The sequence below is a fragment of the Pelophylax lessonae genome (genome assembly GCF_965119305.1).
Source record: "Pelophylax lessonae genome assembly, chromosome: 2".
NCBI classification, from domain to species: Eukaryota; Metazoa; Chordata; class Amphibia; order Anura; family Ranidae; genus Pelophylax; species Pelophylax lessonae.
The window spans coordinates 704,656,669-704,676,037 of NC_138769.1; the positions used below are offsets into that span (position 1 = coordinate 704,656,669).

At 45.8% G+C, this 19,369-nt stretch overlaps 1 protein-coding gene across 1 annotated transcript in view; it reads right to left on the bottom strand.

The window, feature by feature from the left end:
- LOC309546460 (retinal guanylyl cyclase 2-like) overlaps positions 1-19,369 on the bottom strand; it is a 206,004-nt gene that overhangs the window by 17,397 nt on the left and 169,238 nt on the right. Inside the window, exons 17-18 of the mRNA XM_082246169.1 lie at positions 16,214-16,308; positions 13,729-13,814 (exon numbers count right to left, since the gene is read on the bottom strand). Coding sequence (XP_082102295.1) covers positions 13,729-13,814; positions 16,214-16,308 — 181 coding nt within the window. The remainder of the gene's footprint in view (positions 1-13,728; positions 13,815-16,213; positions 16,309-19,369) is intronic.

The window sequence follows — 19,369 nt, forward strand, 5'->3', positions numbered from 1 at the left end:
TAAACCATGCCTCTGGCTCTATCCTACGCTCTCTAACTCACATCTTCGTTCTCTCCATCTCTTCTGGCATCTTCCCCAACTCTCTAAAAGATGCTCTAGTCACCCCCATACTAAAAAAGCCCTCATTGGACCCCACCAATCTTAACAACCTTCACCTAATCTCCTTGCTCCCCTTTACCTCCAAATTCCTTGAATGTTTGGTCTACAACTAACTGAGTCACCACCTCCCTGAAAATAACCTCCACGATCCCCTTCAGTCTGGATTGTGCCCTCCACACTTCCACTAAAACTGCTCTCCTAAAACTCACAAACAATCTACTAATGCCTAAAATCAATGGACACTATTCTGTACTCCTACGCCTGGACCTTTCTGTTCCCTTTGACACAGTGAACCACCCCCTCCACCTCATAAATCTTCACTCCATTGGTCTTCATGACTGTACTCTTTGCTGGTTCTCTTCCTACGGTAGGAATCCTACCTATCCCACCGCACCTTCAGCATCACTTACAACTTTACTTCCTCCTCTCCTCTTTCTTTCTCTTTCAGGGGGGTTCCCCATGGTTCTTTTCATGGACCTCTCCTATTCTCAATCTACACCTCCACCCTGAGTTAATTGATAGCCAGTCTAGATGTCACACCACTTCCTGAAACTCCATCTATCCAAAACCAAGTTCATAATATTTCTTCCCCCTGTGCCCCTTCCCCTGACTTCTTTGTCAAGATTGCTGGCACAAATATCAACCTCTCACTTAATGCAAGGGTGCTAGGCATTATACTGGACTCTGAACTATCCGGTCGCCCCACATTCAATCCATGTCCAAAACTCGCCGCCTCAACCTCTGCAACATCTCCAAAACATGCTCCTTCCGGACCAATGACACCACAAAGCTTCTAATTCCCTCCCTGGTCATCTCTTGCCTTGACTACTGCAACTCTCTGCTCATTAGCTTAACTTTTCATAGGCTATTGCCATTTCAGTCTATCATGAATGCTGCTGTCAGACTAATCCATCTTACCAACCAAAGTGTCTGCTGCCCCTCTCTGCTAATTCCTCCCCTGGCGTCCGCTCACTCAACAAATTAAATTCAAAATACTAACAACAGCTTACAAAGCCATCCACAACTTGGGCCCCAGCTTCATCACTAGCCTAGTCTCAAAATATCAAACAAATCGTTCTCTTTGTTCCTCCCAAGATTTCTGCTCTCTAGTTCCCTTGTCACCTCCTCCCATGTCTGCCTCCAGGAATTCTCCTGAGCCTCCCCATCCTCTGGAAATTCCTACCCCAATCTTCTTGACTATCTCCTACTCTGTCCACTTTTAGGCGACCCCTAAAAGCCCATCTCTTCAGAGAAGCCAATCCTTCCCCCACCTAACAATTGTACTTTTATTTTCTCCATTAGCTAATCCCCCACAATTATTACCTTTTTTATCACTTGACCCTCCTTCTTAGATTGTAAGCTCTAACAAGCAGAGACTTCCGATTCCTCATGTATTGAATTGCATTCTAACTGTACTCATGATGTAAAGCACTGTGCAAACTGTTGGCACGATATAAATCAGCACTATATAAATTGGCACTACATAAATCCTGTATTATAATGATAATGAAAGCAGTAGAAGTAGAATGCTATGGTGAGCCCAATCCATCTGCTACAAACTTTGTCCAAAGTTTTTTCCTTTAATTTTGTTTGATGCTGATAATATTTTGAAAAGGGCCTCTCCATGAGAAACAATAATTTCCTGGCACATCATGGCAGCATACAATGGGGCGAAGCCACAGCCACTGTATGCCGCCATGAAGATTCACCAGGAAAGTAAAATTGCAGGAAGGGGAGTATACAATTTTCTAGTTCTGTGATAGCATACATCACAATACGTAATATAATTTATCCCAGTATGATTTAAATCCAAATTACACTCTATATTTATTACTGTAATGCAGTCATACTGCATATACAGTAATAGAATTGCTGTCATTAACCACTTACTGCAAAGTGACGTACCTGTACGTCGGCTGACTTTGCGGGGTTATACCGGGATGATGCACTAGTTTGTTTAGAGCCAGCGGTCGGCTTTCCGGTGGTAATGACCGATGCGGCTCAGGAGCCGCTCGATCGTTACCCTGGCGAGCATGATGGGACGCCCCCCCCCTCCCGCCGCCTTCCGCGGCTTTGCCCGGGTCTCCCGTCCCACCGGGAGACCCGAGCATCCAGCCAGCACATCCGCCGGCTGGATGGAGTCCCGATCAAAGCCGGAAGCGGCTTCAATCGGGTCTCCAATGACGTAACCCGGAGGCGGCGTCCATGACGTCACATCCGGGTTACTCTGCTGCAAAAGGCGGCAGATTAAAAAAACTAGTGTAATCAAAAATGCAGTTTTCAGCGTTTTGAATACATGGAAGCGTAGTGAAGGGGTTTTGGGTCTTTTAGACCCTCGATCCCTCCATAAAGAGTACCTGTCACTGCATATTTCTGTCACAAGGGATGTTTACATTGCTTGTGACAGCAATAAAAGTGATCAGATTTTTTTTTTTAAAACACCTGTGATAAAGTTAAAAAAATAAAATAAATAGGGGAAAAAAATATTTTAGCCGCCCCCGTCGCCGTGAGCTCGCGCACGAAAGAAAACGTATATGGAAGTCGAGCCGCAAATGAAATCGCCTTTTAAACCACACATGTGAGGCATCGCCGCGATCGCCAGAGCGTGAGCAATAATTTAAAAAGAAGAGCTACACTCTAACTCTAAACTGGTAACCGTTAAAAATGTTTAAAGCGTCGCCTATTGAGATTTCTATTGACCGTAGTTTGTCGCCATTCCACGGGTGTGCGCAATTTTAAACTGTAACATGTTGGGTATCTATTTACTCGGCGTGACATCATATTTCACAATATACAAAAAAATGGGCTAACTTTACTATTTAGTTTTTCTTAAATGCAGTGAAATATGATTTTTCGTAATTTTTCCAAAAAAATGGCGTTTTAAAGATCGCTGCGCAAATACCGGGTGACAAAAAATATTGCAATGACTGCCATTTTATTCTCCAGAGTCTTTTCTAAAAAATATATATATGTTTGGGGGTTCTAAGTAGTTTTCTAGGAAAAAATACTGATTTTAACTTGTAAACAAAAAGTGTCAGAAATAGGCTTGAGGCTTAAGTGGTTAAACTACAAATAAAAGCTCCTGCATAACAGCCTGAGCAAGTACCAAATCCAGTTATGAGATCCACAAGGCTTATAAAGCAAACAAAAAAACTTTCTTTACCTTCCCTGACCGAACCAAATCCTTCTTCATTTGTGTCTCACACGCTCCCCCTCCCAGGCACTGCAGATCACAGTGGGAGGGTTTCAATAACGGAGACAGTGCTGTCACTCCAGAAAACAGTGGGAAGGACTAGGTGTGGCCAGGGGCTGATTGACAAGCTACAGGCTTGGGAATAAGCAGTGACAATCCTGATAGCCATTCTCCCTGCAACCTCATTTTATATTACTGTAGTGCAAGCAGGCACATACACTAATAGGAGCATCGCAGGGGTTCTAATGTAATTTTATCTAAAACAAAGATTAAAATTGTTTTGCCTATAGATGGGGGAGGACTGAAAATATCTGGCTGGAGGAGGCTGAGCACAACCAATCAACCCTTTCAACCCAGGGGCTGTGGACTAAGGTGTATCATACAAAGCATGCCATGCTGCCTCCTTGATTGGTGGGCATCGAGGAAGTATTGTCAAAAGTATTGGGACACCTGCCTTTACACCCACATGAACTTTAATGGCATCCCGCTGTATCTACATGATTTTGTGCAGCCAGGCTGCCCTGCCACAGTATATTTGCGTGGGGCAGTCGGCATGCGATTAGAGTGTATTTTTCCCTAAAAATTAGCATTTTAGAAATGGCTGCACAGGGGCTGCTGATAGAAATCGCGGGGCCCCGTACAGACTACCTTACAGGGCCCCCACAAGAAAATATTTAAGATATATTTATCTAAAATTACAATAAAATAATTATTAGCAGAGACACATACAACATAACTCACAAAATCCCTGCTAAATCTAAAAGAAAAAACTGAGCTAATAAATAAAAATGAAGATAAAATGAACAAATATACAGGCTGGGCAGTTGGAGCTCTGGGATCAGAGAGACAGAGGGAGAGAAACAAAGATACAGGGATAACTCAGGAGCAGAGATAACATTAGAGCCAGTGCTGGGAGAGGGGGGGGGGGCGCACAGGGAGGGGGGATTAGTGAGGGACAACTGTATCTTTCTCAGCAGATCAGATCTTGTATCAGGGAGAGAAATCAGCTTTCAGCTGCTGGAGGAAGATTTCTGTATTTGTTGTCCATTACTAATCCCCCTCCCTGTGTGCTTGGGTACCCCTACAAGAGGGCTGGTGCCCCCCCCCCTATCAGCAGCCCTGTGCACAGATATCATGTGACATAAAATATTGCAACAACCACCATTTTATTCCCCAGGGCCCAGTGCTGTATCTTGGCCTAGGCCAACAAGGCCCAGGCCTAGGGAGGCAGCAAAAAAAGCTGCACCCGGCACGCAAAAAAAAAAAAAAAAACAGCCTCCCCCCGACTCGCCTCCTGCACGAAAAGGGTCCCAACCAGCTTGTGCTACACTTTTAGTATAGTGCCAGTCTTATGGGGCGAATTGGGCCGGAGGGCAGGGTCCAGGAGGCAAATCAGTCTGGCACCCCCATAAAGCTGTCACACTGCTACCTCCTGGTATAATACCGGCCGGTGAGGACATTCGGACAGACCACAGGCCACTGACCACACTTGATACAACTGGCCCGTGGGCCGCCAATGCTAATAGTTGTGGCACTGCAGCCTAATGCTCCGCCTACCTTCCTCCGCCCCCAGGTATGGCAGACATCATGTCAATAATTCATTTCTTTAAACAGCCTTTTTCTTGAGTGAGCATACTGAATTACATCATTTACAATTAAGACTTTTAATTGTATATGATTACAATAATATTTCGGACATGCTCACCTCATATGTGCTATCGCAATATGTCACTGGGTTAGTAAGATTACTCCAATCTTATAAGATATTTGGACTTGTGTTTGCTGCCACTGATTATTTCCCTTATTTGTATAATGACTCTTGACTTCCTATTCATTATACCAATAAGTTAAATAATCCTATGATTACAATCAGTGGCAGCAAACACAAGTCCAAATTTCTTAAAAGAGAGTAATCATATTAATCCAGTGACATAAGGCTGTACTAATGGGCACTGATAAGGCTGCACTGATGGTCACTGATGAGGTGGCACTGATAAGCTGCACTGATGGGGCTGCACTGATATGCTGCACTGATGGGTGCTAATAGGCTGCACTGATGGGCACTAATATGCTGCTCTGATGATCACTGATGAGGCAGCAATGGTGGGTACTGATAAACTGCATTGATGGACACTAATGAGACTTCACTGATAAGGCAGCACTGATATGCTGCACTGACGAGCACTGATGAGGCTTCACAGATGGGCACGAGGCAGCGCTGATAAGCTTCACTGATGGGGCTGCACTGATATGCTGCCCTGATGGGCACTGATAGTCTGCACTGATGGCCACTGATGAGGCGGCACTGATGGTCACTGATGAGGCGGCACTGATCGCCACTGATGTGGCGGCACAGATAAGCTGCACTGATAGGGCTGAACTGATAAGGCACCACTGATGGGCACTAATATGATGCACTGATAGGCTGCACTAATGGGTACTGATATGCTACACTGGTGGCCACTGATGGGGTTGTACTGATGGCCACTGATGAGACAGCACTGATATGCTGCACTGATGAGGCTGCACTAATGGGCAGTAATGAGGCTGCACAGATGGGCACTGATAGGGCTTCACTAATGGGCACTAATGAGGCTGAATTTTATGGAAACTGATGAGGCTACACTGATGGGCACTGATAGACTGTGGATTACAGATGACAGGACGGGTCATAAACAGGAAGAGGTGTGGCCTTTACAGGAAGGGGTGGGTCATATTTAAATTAGGGGGTGCAAAAGTTTATTCAGGCCTAGGGCAGCACAAAACCTAAATACACCACTGGCAGGGCCTCTGCTTAAAGAAAAAAAAAAAAAAAATATATATATATATATATATAAAATGTTTGGGGGTTCTAAGTAATTTTCTAGCAAAGAAATGCTGATTTTTACAAGTGGTTAATGGGCTTTAATAATCATGACTTAACCCTCTCTCTTTCTAACTCTTTGCAATGTAATGATAACCACATCACAAGTTTTACCGCAATTTAATCATCAATATTCAGGGGCAGTTCACCCTTCTGTATTATTCTGACTGCAACAGTCCAATGTTTATTATTTACATGTCTTGCAGTTCTTCAAATTCCCTGGTTTACCGAACGGTTTCTCTTATTATGCTGGTCGCTGGATTTATTTTGTCTGCTTTTATATTTTCTTTTTTTCCCCTTCACATCTTTTCAGTTCCAATTATCAAGTTTAGAACGCTGCAAGCGGTTTTCATTGTGCTGAGATATTACCCTATTAAAGACAATTTATGGCGCCCCATAAAAGCAGAGCCTTGAAGACGCAGACATTAATCAACATCTGCGGCACGTTTTTATGACAACATATAAGTTAGGCATACATTTACTAAAGACGGTGCTTTATATGCAAAGCAAACAGCGGGGGGAAGAAGCCATAACGCTATTATGTATAATCACATTTATAGGTGCGGGATCATGAATTTCAATTTTTTTTCAGCAACACAAATAAGTTTGTAAAAATATAGCAAAAGCATAAAACAGACTTGTGCGTTTTTTGTTGTTGTTGTTTTTGTTACTATATACAGCGGACCAAGCCGAAATAGCTTGTTTTAGATGGGTTCCTTATTTTATATTATGATCGTTTTTACATCAAAATTTTAAAGCGTATGTAAAGCCAAAAAATCTTATTTAACACTGGCTTCAATGCTTTCCGCCTTCTGAAAAGCCATCCTGCTACCTCCTGATGTCTGTTTTTTTTTTTTACCTTATTCTTTTTATTGCCAAAGGCAAATTTACATTGTGGGGAAGCGGCGCAACTGTGAGCCAATTGTTTGACTCGCTTTGGGGTGCGGCTCCATTGATCACAATGGGGCGAGTTTGACAGGTGGTGCCGCCCAAGTTGAAAATGTGGTGGTGAAGCATCGCAGCTGCAGCATGTGCACAGACCTGTCAGGCCGTAATGTTGGTATTCAGACAGGCGGCTCAGCCCCTACTTTTAACCCCCCCAGCTGCCATATAGTTAGTCTTCTTGAAAAAAGACACAAAGTCCATCTAGTTCACTAGTTCACAGGTGTCAAACACAAGGCCCGCGGGCCAAATACGGCCCCCCTAGGCAATTTCATGTGGCCCTCGGACCTCTCTTGCAGCTGTAGCACCCAGGGGTGTAACAAAGGGGTTGGCCAGACCGGCGCTCGCCAGGGGCACAGCCTGAGGGGGCGCAAAAAAGTTGTCAGTGTTAGTGGTGATTGTTGCACCCTCCGCTCAGCCTGCGCCCCTGGCATCCCCAGGCAGTGTGCGGCTTCAATCCCGGAGCCCTTTGTTCATTCCAGGTGGCAGCTGGAAGGGGCAGGCATGTTCCTGTGCTTCTTCTTCTTGTCTTTCTCTCTCTGTGTCATCTCTTCTCTCTCTCTCTGTCACCCCTTCTCTCTCTCTCTCTGGGTTTTAAAGGGGGGGAGGGGTGACGCCACAAGGAGTTTAGGGGGGGGGAAGAGATTTTGTTGGAAAGGGGAATTTGGGGGGCAGCAGGGGTAAGCCCTTCTTCTTGTCTTTCTCTCTCTGTGTCACCTATTCTCTCTCTCTCTGTCACCCCCTCTCTCTCTGTCTGTCACCCCTTCTCTCTCTCTCTGTCACCCCCCTCTCTCTGTCTGTCACTCCTTCTCTCACTCTGTCACCCCCCTCTCTCTCTCTGTCACTCCTCTCTCTCTGTCATCCCCTCTCTCTCTGTCACTCCTCCTCTCTCTCTGTCACCCCCTCTCTCTCTCTCTCTGTCACCCCCTCTCTCTCTCTCTGTCACCCCTTTCTCTCAATGTCACCCCCCCTCTCTCTCTCTCTGTCACCCCACTCTCTCTCTGTCACTCCTTCTCTCTCTCTGTCACCCCCTCTCTCTCTCTCTGTCACCCCCTCTCTCTCTCTGTCACTCCTCCTCTCTCTCTGTCACTCCTCCTCTCTCTCTGTCACCCCCCCTCTCTCTCTGTCACCCCCCCTCTCTCTCTCTCTCTGTCACCCCTCTCTCTCAATGTCACCTCCATCTCTCTCTCTCTGTCACTCCTCTCTCTCTGTCACCCCCTATCTCTCTCACTCCTTCTCTCTCTCTGTCACCCCCCTCTCTCTCTCTGTCACCCCTCTCTCTCAATGTCACCCCCCTCTCTCTCTCTCTCTGTCAATTCTTCTCTCTCTCTGTCACCCCCTCTCTCTCTCTCTCTCTCTCTGTCACCCCCCTCTCTCTCTGTCACTCCTTCTCTCTCTCTCTGTCACCCACCTCTCTCTATGTCACTCCTCCTCTCTCTCTGTCACCCCCTCTCTCTCTCTCTCTGTCACTCCTTCTCTCTCTCTGTCACCCCTCTATCTCTCTCTGTCACCCCTCTCTCTCTCTGTCTCCCCTCTCTCTCTCAATGTCACCCCCATCTCTCTCTCTCTCTCTCTCTCTCTCTGTCACTCCTTCTCTCTCTCTGTCACCCCCTCTCTCTCTCTGTCACTCCTTCTCTCTCTTTGTCATCCCCCTCTCTCTCTCTGTCACCCCTCTCTCTCAATGTCACCCCCCCCCCTCTCTCTCTCTATCACTCCTTCTCTCTCTGTCACCCCTCCTCCCTTTCTCTCTCTCTGTCACCCTCCCCCCTCTCTCTCTGTCTCTCTCTGTCAAACCCTCCCCCTGTGTCTCTCTCTTTAAAACCCTCCCCCTCTGTCTCTCTTTGTCAAACCCTCTCTCTCTCTTTCTCGGGGGGGGGGGGGGGGGGGTGACGCCACAAGGAGTTTAGGGGGAAAGAGATTTTGTTGGAAAGGGGAAAGAGTAGTGATTTAGGGGGGATTTGTGTTGGGAGGTAGGATAGGAAGGGAAGAAGACTTGTGCTAGGAGGGGGATTTGGGGGAAATTTGTGCTGGGGGGGGGAATTAAAGTGGGGAGGAAAAGACGTGTACTAAGATGGGAAACTTTAGGGGTAGAGGATTGGAGCTTGGAGGACTGAATTCTTTTTTTTTTGGGGGGGGGGGGGGGTCACATTTTGGAGATTGGTGGCAAAGATTTGTGCTGAGAAGGGGGATATCAGCAGGGGGTGGATTAGTACAGGGAGGAGGGAGAAATCATATTTGGAGGTCAGCTTGCAGATTAGTGCTCAGTGTTTTTGTGGGGGGATTTTTGCTGACACATAATGGTAATACATCTTGGGGGGGGGGGGCAGGTTTGCAGGATTACAAATTACACCCGCGCCAAAGGAAATTTAATATTCAACCAAATTAAATCAGAAATGCTGTTGCTTCAAGCCACTAAGGGTTTTTAAGATGTATGTAAACTAACCGCGATCATATATTCGGATAACAACACAAGTTAAAAAAAAAAAAAAAAAACAATAATTAGTTTATCAATGCAAGTTAAATAGACTCAATCTATCAATAATGATAATAAAGTGCTCAGTCTAAGTAAAGCAAACCAGAAAAATTGATATAAAAATCCATAAAAACAAAGTGCAAAAGACTGTGCAAATTAAGTCCAAAGGTCCAACTATATCTGTGTGCTGGCTCCTTTAAGTGAATACACTCTTCCAAAAGTGCAAAGTGCGATATTTCATGGTTGGTAGTGATGGTGACACCCTCTGTGTTGGAGAAATGGCAGAAAATTCACACTCACCAGGTGATGTTGTCCTCTATTACCGTATGGCAAGCAGAGGTCTATGTAGGCTTGTAAGATCTCCGCGATATATGGGTATCCAGTTTATTCTCCTAAAGGATCCTCTCTATATGGTGAATGCTTTGAAATGAGAATCTCGGGAGACCTTAATGTGTCTCTACAGCAACGCGTCTTTCGGCTGAGAACTTTTTTTTATTTATCAAATGCAGCCTAACCAGTTCCCATGAATGCAGCCTCACCAATGCCCATGAATGCAGCCTCACCAGTGCCCATGTATGCAGTCTCACCAGTGCCCATCAATGCATTCTCACCAGTGCCCATCAATGCAGCCTCACCAATGCCCATCAATGCAGCCTCACCAGTGCCCATCAATGCAGCCTCACCAATGCCCATCAATGCAGCCTCACAAGTGCCCATTATGCAGCCTCACAAGTGCCCATTATGCAGCCTCACCAGTGTACATCAATGCAAACTCACCAGTGCCCATGAATGCAGCCTCACCAGTGCCCATCAATGCAGTCTCACCAGTGCCCATCAATGCAGCCTCACAAGTGCCAATTATGCAGCCTCACCAGTGTACATCAATGCAGCCTCACCAGTGCCCATCAATGCAGCCTCACCAGTGCCCATCAATGCAACTTCACCAGTGCCCATCAATGCAGCCTGATCAGTGTCCATCAGCGCGGGGAGAGGGGATCCACTGGATTGCACAGAGTGGCGATGTCCCACTTACCCGGCGGTCACTGTCATCTGAAGTCCCGCCTCCTGGACCGGCTCCTATGATAGACATCAAACGTCCCTGCATTAAGCCACTAGCATAGGAGGCGGGACTTTGTATCAGTGCCCATCAGTGCCACCTATCAGAGCCCATAAGTGACGCATATCAGTGCCACCTTTCAGTGCCCTTCAGTGCTCCTTATTAGTGCCACCTATCAGTGCCACCTATTAGTTCAGCCTCAGTATTGTCTCCTCATCAGTGCCCATCAGTGCCACCTATCAGTGACTATCAGTGTCACCTATCAGTAGCCATCAGTGTCGTCTCATCATTGCCCATCAGGGCAGCCTATTGGTGCCCATCAGTGCAGCCCTATCAACTATAAAAAATATTTGGTTCTTTTTTCAACATTTTCAGTCTTTTTTTCATTTGTTTAGCAAAAAATAAAAAACCCAGTGGTGATTACATACCACCAAAAGAAAGCCCAATTTGTGTGAAAAAAAAATGATAAAAATTTCATACATTGCATGACTGCGCAATTGTCATTCAAAGTGTGACAGCTGAAAGCTGAAAATTGGTCTGGGCAGGGAGGGGGTGAAAGTTCCCAGTAGGCAAGTGGTTAAGGAACCACTCCTTTTCTGAAATAGGCCTGAACAGAAGGGAGATCAGAACACACACACTGCAGTTTGGCTTACAAAGTAGAGAAACAACCCTCCAAGCTCAGCTCAAGCAAACATGTTTGATTTACTTTTGGACTGAGAAACTCTGTTAGGTTATTATTCATGTTAGGAGAGGAAGTGATGGGAAATCCTTCTAGTGTGGACAGTATGGGAACACCTGAACGGGTTAGAACCTCTGTCTAGCTATTATTACTACCTGTGTCCCTGTCTCAGCAAAAGCCCATCCCTGATGCCCCGCCGTCACAGAAACAGGAAATTAGGTGAAATATCCTCAACGGGGGACACAGACAGCAATGTATTCTCTTCCCAAGTCTATCCAAAACAATAAAAAAAAAAAAAAAAAGTTTTGAATAGAATTGAGCTTTTCAGACTGATTCAGAGACGATTTGTACACTGCAATGGAAGTAGCCTATATCAAAGCCCAATTGAAGTGACAGAAATAGACATTCAGTCATACGTACAAACAACCACATTTTTTTAAAGTTTTACCTGCACTTTCCAGTTATAGCAGTTTGCAAAGCGTATCTAAATATAACCGCACAGTCCAAAAGGCACAAGAGTCTGACCACACATCCCAGTGTACTTTGTAATCTAAAGGCCCGTACACACGATAAGAAAATCTGTAGGGAAAATTCATCCGACGACTAATGTGCCGATTTTCGGATTGTTAGTATGGTGCTTTCGTCAGCCGACTCCGACTTTTCGGCCGAAAAAATCCTGATGTGCAGGTTATATAATTTTTGTCGTCCGTCAAAACAACGTCCGATTTTCGTCTCATTAGTACAGATTTTGACGGAAAAAAATCTTAAGAGCAAGACTAGGCATGCTCAGAGACGAAAGAACACCTACAAAGCAATCCAACACATGACATCACTTCTGAAGTAGAATTCTGTCGTACGGGAAAATTCGTATGAAAATAACCTCTTCACTTTCCACATCAGACTAGCATGTCACAAAAAACGGACGACAGATTGTTCGATAATCTGATCGTGTGTACGAGGCTCCATTCACACTTGTGCAACTTGTCATGCAACTTTTGACAACAAAGTTGCTTGACAAGTCGTTTCCCATGTTTTCCAATGATAACCATTCATATATGCGCAACTTAGGCCCCTTTCAAACTTGTGCGACCTGAAAGTCACATGATTTTACCATGATTTCTTGCTGTGATTTTGCCACGACTTTGACGTGATTTTGACGCAGCTTTGACTGGACTTGAAGCAATGCCTATGTAATCTTGAGGTCTATGGACCTCATGTTGCGTCAAAGTTGGACCATAGTAGTGCAGGGACTACTTTGAAGTCCCTGCGAATTGAAGTCGAACAGATATGAACGGTACTCATTGAAAATCATTGGGTACAACTTGTCGTGCGACTTTGCAGTCCCAAGTGAGACTTTGAAGTTGCTGCAACTTCAAAGTAGTTTATACACTACTTCGTTCTGACTTTCATACAACTGGAGGGCCAAAGACTTCAATGTTATCTTTAAAAAGTTGCATTAAAGTAATACCTAAATGTTATACAACGCAACTTGGGTGCAACAGTTGTCCATTATCACTGATCAAAGCCAAAGTCGTATCCAAGTTGCACCCATCCAAAGTTGGGTCAAAGTTGCACCCAAATTGCGCTCCAAATTCAGTGCAACTTTGGAGTTGTACAAGTGTAAATGGAGCCTTAGGGTCCTTTCACACGGGCTTTTTTGCTGAGCGGAGATCAATCCGCCGATCCCCGCTGAGCAGGCGGGTGACAGGTCCGTCTCCGCTCACTCTGCAGAGACAGACCTGTCAGAGTCCCGCTCTCCTCTATGGGGAGATTAGATGAAAACGGACTGCCTGTCCGTTTTCATCTGATCCCATCCGATCCCATCCTCTAGACGGATGGAATATAGGGTTACCATCCATCTGGATTTCACGGACAGGATAAGATCAGAGAGTGGCGGGTGTCAGCACCCATGTCACTGCTGACATTCGCTGCTCCATAGGGGTACATGGAGTGTCCGATCAGGTCCCCCTGAAAAACTGACAGGCGGACCTGATCAGAAAGCCCGTGTGAAAGGGGCCTTATTGACCTTGTCAGGCATCCCCCTCTTTTCCTTAACACTAGAGGTCTGTGGGAGGACACTGGTGATGAGGGGTGTGCCTGATAATAATCTATGGGAGCCTAGAGCACTGGAGTGGGAGATCAAGGAGTGCATTTCCACTAAGAAAATACATTTTATGCCTACTTTCAAGCAAAAAAAGGTCAGCAAAAATCCTAAACATTATAAAATTACCAAAATTATTCTACTTGATGAAAATTGTTTTGCTACCTATGTTCTTCTTTTATGGGTAATCACACCATCATACCAAATAAAACAGATACATGTGAACTTCAAAGAATAAAATAGAACCTTGCCTATGACTGGCTGTACGCGACATGCATGCTGGCTTCTATGATCATGTTGTTAATATGGTGAAATACCTACCCTGGCTTTATATCTGGAGGCTTTGGTAAAGGTTTGTTAAATCCATCTTTTCCAACTAGCCAAAAGGTTTCTTCTATACCTTTTCCCTAAATAAGAATAACATTTTTAGTTCATGTTAAGCAAGGGAAGAAAAAACCCTCCCACTCTGTCCCACAATGGTACAGGCAAGTTCCTTCAATGGGTTGAGATGCATTTACAGAATATAGTCTGACAAAATCAGGCAGCACAATTCAAAATGCTGTATATCACACTTTACTATAAAGGATCAAAATATATACATGTAAAATTTCAATAAACATTTTTTCTAGAAACACTTATGGGTCTTTTATTCTGTAGTTTTCTACATATATTCAGCCTGATACACATTTTGAGAATCTGAACACTGTCCCTTGGTTCCACCCCATACCCATCTCTGAGCACTGTCCCTTGGTTCCACCCCCTACCCACCTCTGAGCACTGTCCCTTGGTTCCACCCCCTACCCACCTCTGAGCACTGTCTCTTGGTTCCACCCCCACCGACCTCTTATCACTATCCCTTGGTTCCACACTCTACCCATCTCTGAGCACTGTCACTTGGTCCCCACCCACCTCTGAGCACTATCCCTTGGTTCCACAGTCTACCCACCTCTGATCACTGTCCCTTGGTTCCACCCTCTACCCACCTCTGAGAACTGTCCCTTGGTACCACTCCACACCAACCTCTAAGCAATGCCCTCTGGTTCCACCCCCTTCCCACCTCTGAGCACAGTCCCTTAGTTCCACACTCTAACCACCTCTGATCACTGTCCCTTGGTTCCACCCCCTACCCACCTCTGAGCATTGTCCCTTGATACCACTCCCTACCCATCTCTGAGCACTGTCCCTTGGTTCCACCCCCTTCCCATCTCTGATCACTGTCCCTTGGTTCCACCCCCATCCACCTCTTAGCACTATCCCTTGGTTCCACACTCTTCCCACCTCTGAGCACTGTCACTTAGTTCCACCCCCTATCTACCTCTGAGCACTGTCCCTTGGTTCCACCCCCTACCCACCTCTGAGCACTGTCTCTTGGTTCCACCCCCACCGACCTCTTATCACTATCCCTTGGTTCCACACTCTACCCATCTCTGAGCACTGTCACTTGGTCCCCACCCACCTCTGAGCACTATCCCTTGGTTCCACAGTCTACCCACCTCTGATCACTGTCCCTTGGTTCCACCCTCTACCCACCTCTGAGAACTGTCCCTTGGTACCACTCCACACCAACCTCTAAGCAATGCCCTCTGGTTCCACCCCCTTCCCACCTCTGAGCACAGTCCCTTAGTTCCACACTCTAACCACCTCTGATCACTGTCCCTTGGTTCCACCCCCTACCCACCTCTGAGCATTGTCCCTTGATACCACTCCCTACCCATCTCTGAGCACTGTCCCTTGGTTCCACCCCCTTCCCATCTCTGATCACTGTCCCTTGGTTCCACCCCCATCCACCTCTTAGCACTATCCCTTGGTTCCACACTCTTCCCACCTCTGAGCACTGTCACTTAGTTCCACCCCCTATCTACCTCTGAGCATTGTCCCTTGGTTTCTCCTCCCCCACCCAACTCTGAGCACTGTCTCTCTGTTCCACCCTCTACCCACCTCTTATCACTGTCCCTCGGTTCCACCCTCTACCCAGCTCTGAGCACTGTCCCTTAGTTCCACATCCTACCTACCTCTTAGCACTGTCCCTTGGTTCCAAACCCTACCCACCTCCGAGCACTGTCCCTCTGTTCGACCCCCTACCCACCTCTGAGCCCTGTCTCTTGGTTCCACCCCCTACCCACCTCCCAGGACTGACCCTTTTAGAGAATACAGAACCAAGTATCTGTCTGTGGTGCTAAGTAAGCTGTACTTAATTTGTTAATGATAATAGGAAAAGCAATAAAATAAATCTCCTGCAGCTAGCAACGACAGATCTTCCAGCAGCCAACATCAATAGACCCTCCAGCTGCCAGCAACAGTAGACCTCGACAGGAGATTCCTCCCAGCCACAATAGACCATTGTTCATTTCCCCGCAACTTAGAACCCCCACCAGCGAAATAGATCCACCAGTAGCCAGCATCAATAGACTCTCCAGCATCCCATTACATATATTCAGTGGTGGAGGTATGTTCCCCCGTGTTCCTGCTGAAAAAGGCCCTGTGTATACACAATAGAACATCCAAGCAGTCCCTTGAATAATTTGTAATAGAAGAAATGATGGCAATACACTTGCCCTTCAATAAATTTGTCAGGTCAACCATAGCACATTATATGGCCAAAGGTTGTGGACACCTGGCCATTGCATATAGGTAATGCTAAAACATACAGCAATGTTATCAATTGGAAAAAATAAAATAAAAAAGCCAATCTTTTTTAATTGTGGCAACCTGAGCTATGAAGGGGCTTTCAGGGAAAACTGGATGAGGAATGGTCTAAGTTTTTCAAAATGTGAAGGGCTAAAAGTACTTTAATGGTTGAAGTTACCTTTAATTCTGTTTTTCCTCTAGATTCTATTCTATAGTTTTCGGGTAGAGTGCGAAGTGTGGCCACTGTGCTTTGGTTGACGTGAATTCTGTAAGCTGTGAGGGGATAAAAGAAGGGCATGTCACAAAAAATAATCGCACATATTGCATACTGGATAAATATTGTGGACTTTGGAATTTGTACAGATAAGAGGGCTTTTTACCCTTTACTCTCAATAAAAAAAAGTGGGCTGTCCTTTTAAATATCAAGCAGGCGAAGTGAATTGAATGTCAAAAAATGATATCAATCAATAAAAAGATTTCATAAATATGAATACTCCTGTGAAGTCTCCAATCCCAGAGGACATCTTTTACAGAGAAACGCATCGGACGGAGCTAGAGCTGTGATGTCATCACGCACAGCAGAACTGGAAGGTCCTGTGGCCGTTGCTGTTTGTTTGATTAATTGCCTGAATATTTCAAATATTTGTAAGTGCAATTTTAATCATTAAAAAAGGATTTTTACAAGGTTTCTCCCCTTTCATATTTAAATATATTATGGTGGAGAGAGCTGATTTTGGTTAGAGGCTGAGACGAGTATCTCAGGTGTGGGGACATCCCTGCTTTATCTTACCGATAGGGTCACAGTCTGTCATTGGAAGGTTTGATGATGAGGGTGTCAGCCGTTAGTTTGGATATGTAGCACCCTACAAGTAGGTGCTAGGTAAATGTATAGTGGGCCTTGTCTGCCTAACAGCAGGGTTGTGATTTCTTTTTGGTCAGGGTGTCATGGCTTCCAGGTGTGTCTGCTGAGAGGGGAGTCTCCCCACTGGGTCTGTGAGAGGTTTTTCATAGGGCAGTGGAGGAAACCCAATCAGGGATACATTCAGGCTTGTAACTACCCCAGAAGGCAGATTTTGCTGCAAATGATTCTGGGAGTGGGTATAAGTTTGGGGGAAGTGTGTGACTCAGCGTCTTTGGCGGGAGCAGAGTCCCAGGAGGGAGAGAACGGCTGTTTCTCCTCCTGTTTGAGGGAGCGGATGTCTCGGGGTGCTGCCTGAGAATCCAGAGAGTGCTGAGTTGAGCTGAGGGGAGCCGGTGTGCGGAGAACCAGTGGAGAGCTAAAGGGGTCCAGTCCCAGGAAAACCTACACAGGTCGTGAGTACTGAGGATTGCCCCTGGGGGTCTGCCTAGAGTCAGAGGGGACCACGGAGAGGTTCTGGGATCCAGTGTCAGCTAGCTGAGGAAAGGGGGTACCTAGGTTGAGGACCCTGAAGTGACAGAGCGGGTACCTAGTCAGGGGACCCTGAAGAGTTAAAGGGGGCACCTGCAGTTTGGGCCCAGAAGAGTCAGTGTACAGTGTGTAGTGCATCAGTTGAGAGTTGCAGCCATACAGGTATTCACAACAATCTACCTCAAGCCAGTGCAAGGTCGGAGGGGAGTAACCAGTGACATTGAAGTGTTAGCATTTCAAGATTCTACAGTCCTGGGACTTCTGGACTAAACGTCGAGGTTCCATCACTTTTTTGAAGCTACAGTGTGTTCTAAGCGTCAGTGAGCGTTGGCCAGTGTTGGCCGGCGTCAAGACAGCGTTAAAAGACATTTTCTGAGAAAGTCCCATGTTGTACTTAGTTGAGCCTAAAGGAGTATCCCACTCATTCCCTTCTCCCATCCCCTTAACTCCAATAAAACAACAAAACAAAGATGCCAGAGTTGTCAATGTCTCATTTCTCACACCCAGGGTTGCAGCTCACATGGGCTGGAGAGGTAACCGGTAACAATGGCAGACCCACATCAGGCCCAACGCCTGGAAAACCTGCTACAGATATAAAGCGCTTCTGTTCTCTGTAATTCAAGATCATTCCTGTCTAGTAAGAGGCCTCCTTATCTGCAGCACTTTAGCACTGAAGCACTTTCGCTATCTATTTGAGCACTGAGCACTTTGAAGGCACCTCGATTATGGACTTTATTTACGTATAATATGAATTTTGCACCTTAAGCCCCGGTTCACACTTGTGCATGTGCGGGGTTCGCATGTAATGTCGGAGCGCACTGCTCCGACATTACATGCGATCGGCTGTGCGGTGCGAGTTTAGCCATACAGTTTGTATGGCTAAATTTGCACCGCAGCCGCACCAAACACGCACAGGGACCCTTTTTGGAAGCCGCATCAGGATCGGATCGCACAGCGGTTCACACTTGTGCGATCCGATCCTGTGCGAACTGCACGATCGCACTGCGATATGCGATCAAACTGGGGTGTCGTTAAGATTACATTGACACCCCCAGCGTATCGCATATGGCAGTGTGAACTGCCGGGGGTGCGTGTGCGATGCGGGAACAGGCTGCGGATTCGCAGCCTTCCCGCATCGCATAAGTGTGAACCGGGGCTTATTTATTTATTTGTTGTATTTGTTGACAGCATCTGAGCACCACAAACTAAAAATATTATCTAATTCATTTTTATTATTCAAAGCAAACTCCCCCATCCATCCATGTCTCCATGCTTTATTTTGGTGAGAAGTCACTTTGAAAATCACCCCCTAGCATTTCTGGCCGTGGTCATCTTGAGTAAGGGCAAATAATTCATGTAGCATTTACTTCCTGCCCTTAGCTCAAGTATGCACTCAGGACAGTGTGCTGAGCTGTGAAAACCCCTCCTCCCCTCCTGAAGACTCCTGGGATGTATGACATCATTTGCCTAGGCAGGAAACCAGGAAGTAACTGAAGAAATGTAGAAAAAAAAAGTTTAAAACAAGTAAATATGATATACTTTCCCATCTATTTACTAATGCTAGCAGCATAAGGATTAAAAATAATCAATGTTGATTGGAAGAGTGAAGTTCTACTTTATTGAAATATGTTGTGACATTCATATTAATTAGTTGATATTTTGATCATGGGTATCAATTCTTAAATTGCTTTCACAATTATATTCACATTTATGAAATATTTTTATTGATTGACATAAAGTTGCATGGCCTTGATAACCTTTAATACACAGCATATCTGCATTTTTCAGAGGCGTAACTAGAACCTTCAGGGCCCCGGTGCAAGAAACCATGAAGGGCCCCCTGGACCCCTGGCGCCCTTTACTCTAGTTGCGGGGCCCTTTATTACGGTGAGGGAAGGAAGAATTCTGAAGGGGGGGGGACCAGGGGAGCACACAGGGGCCCAG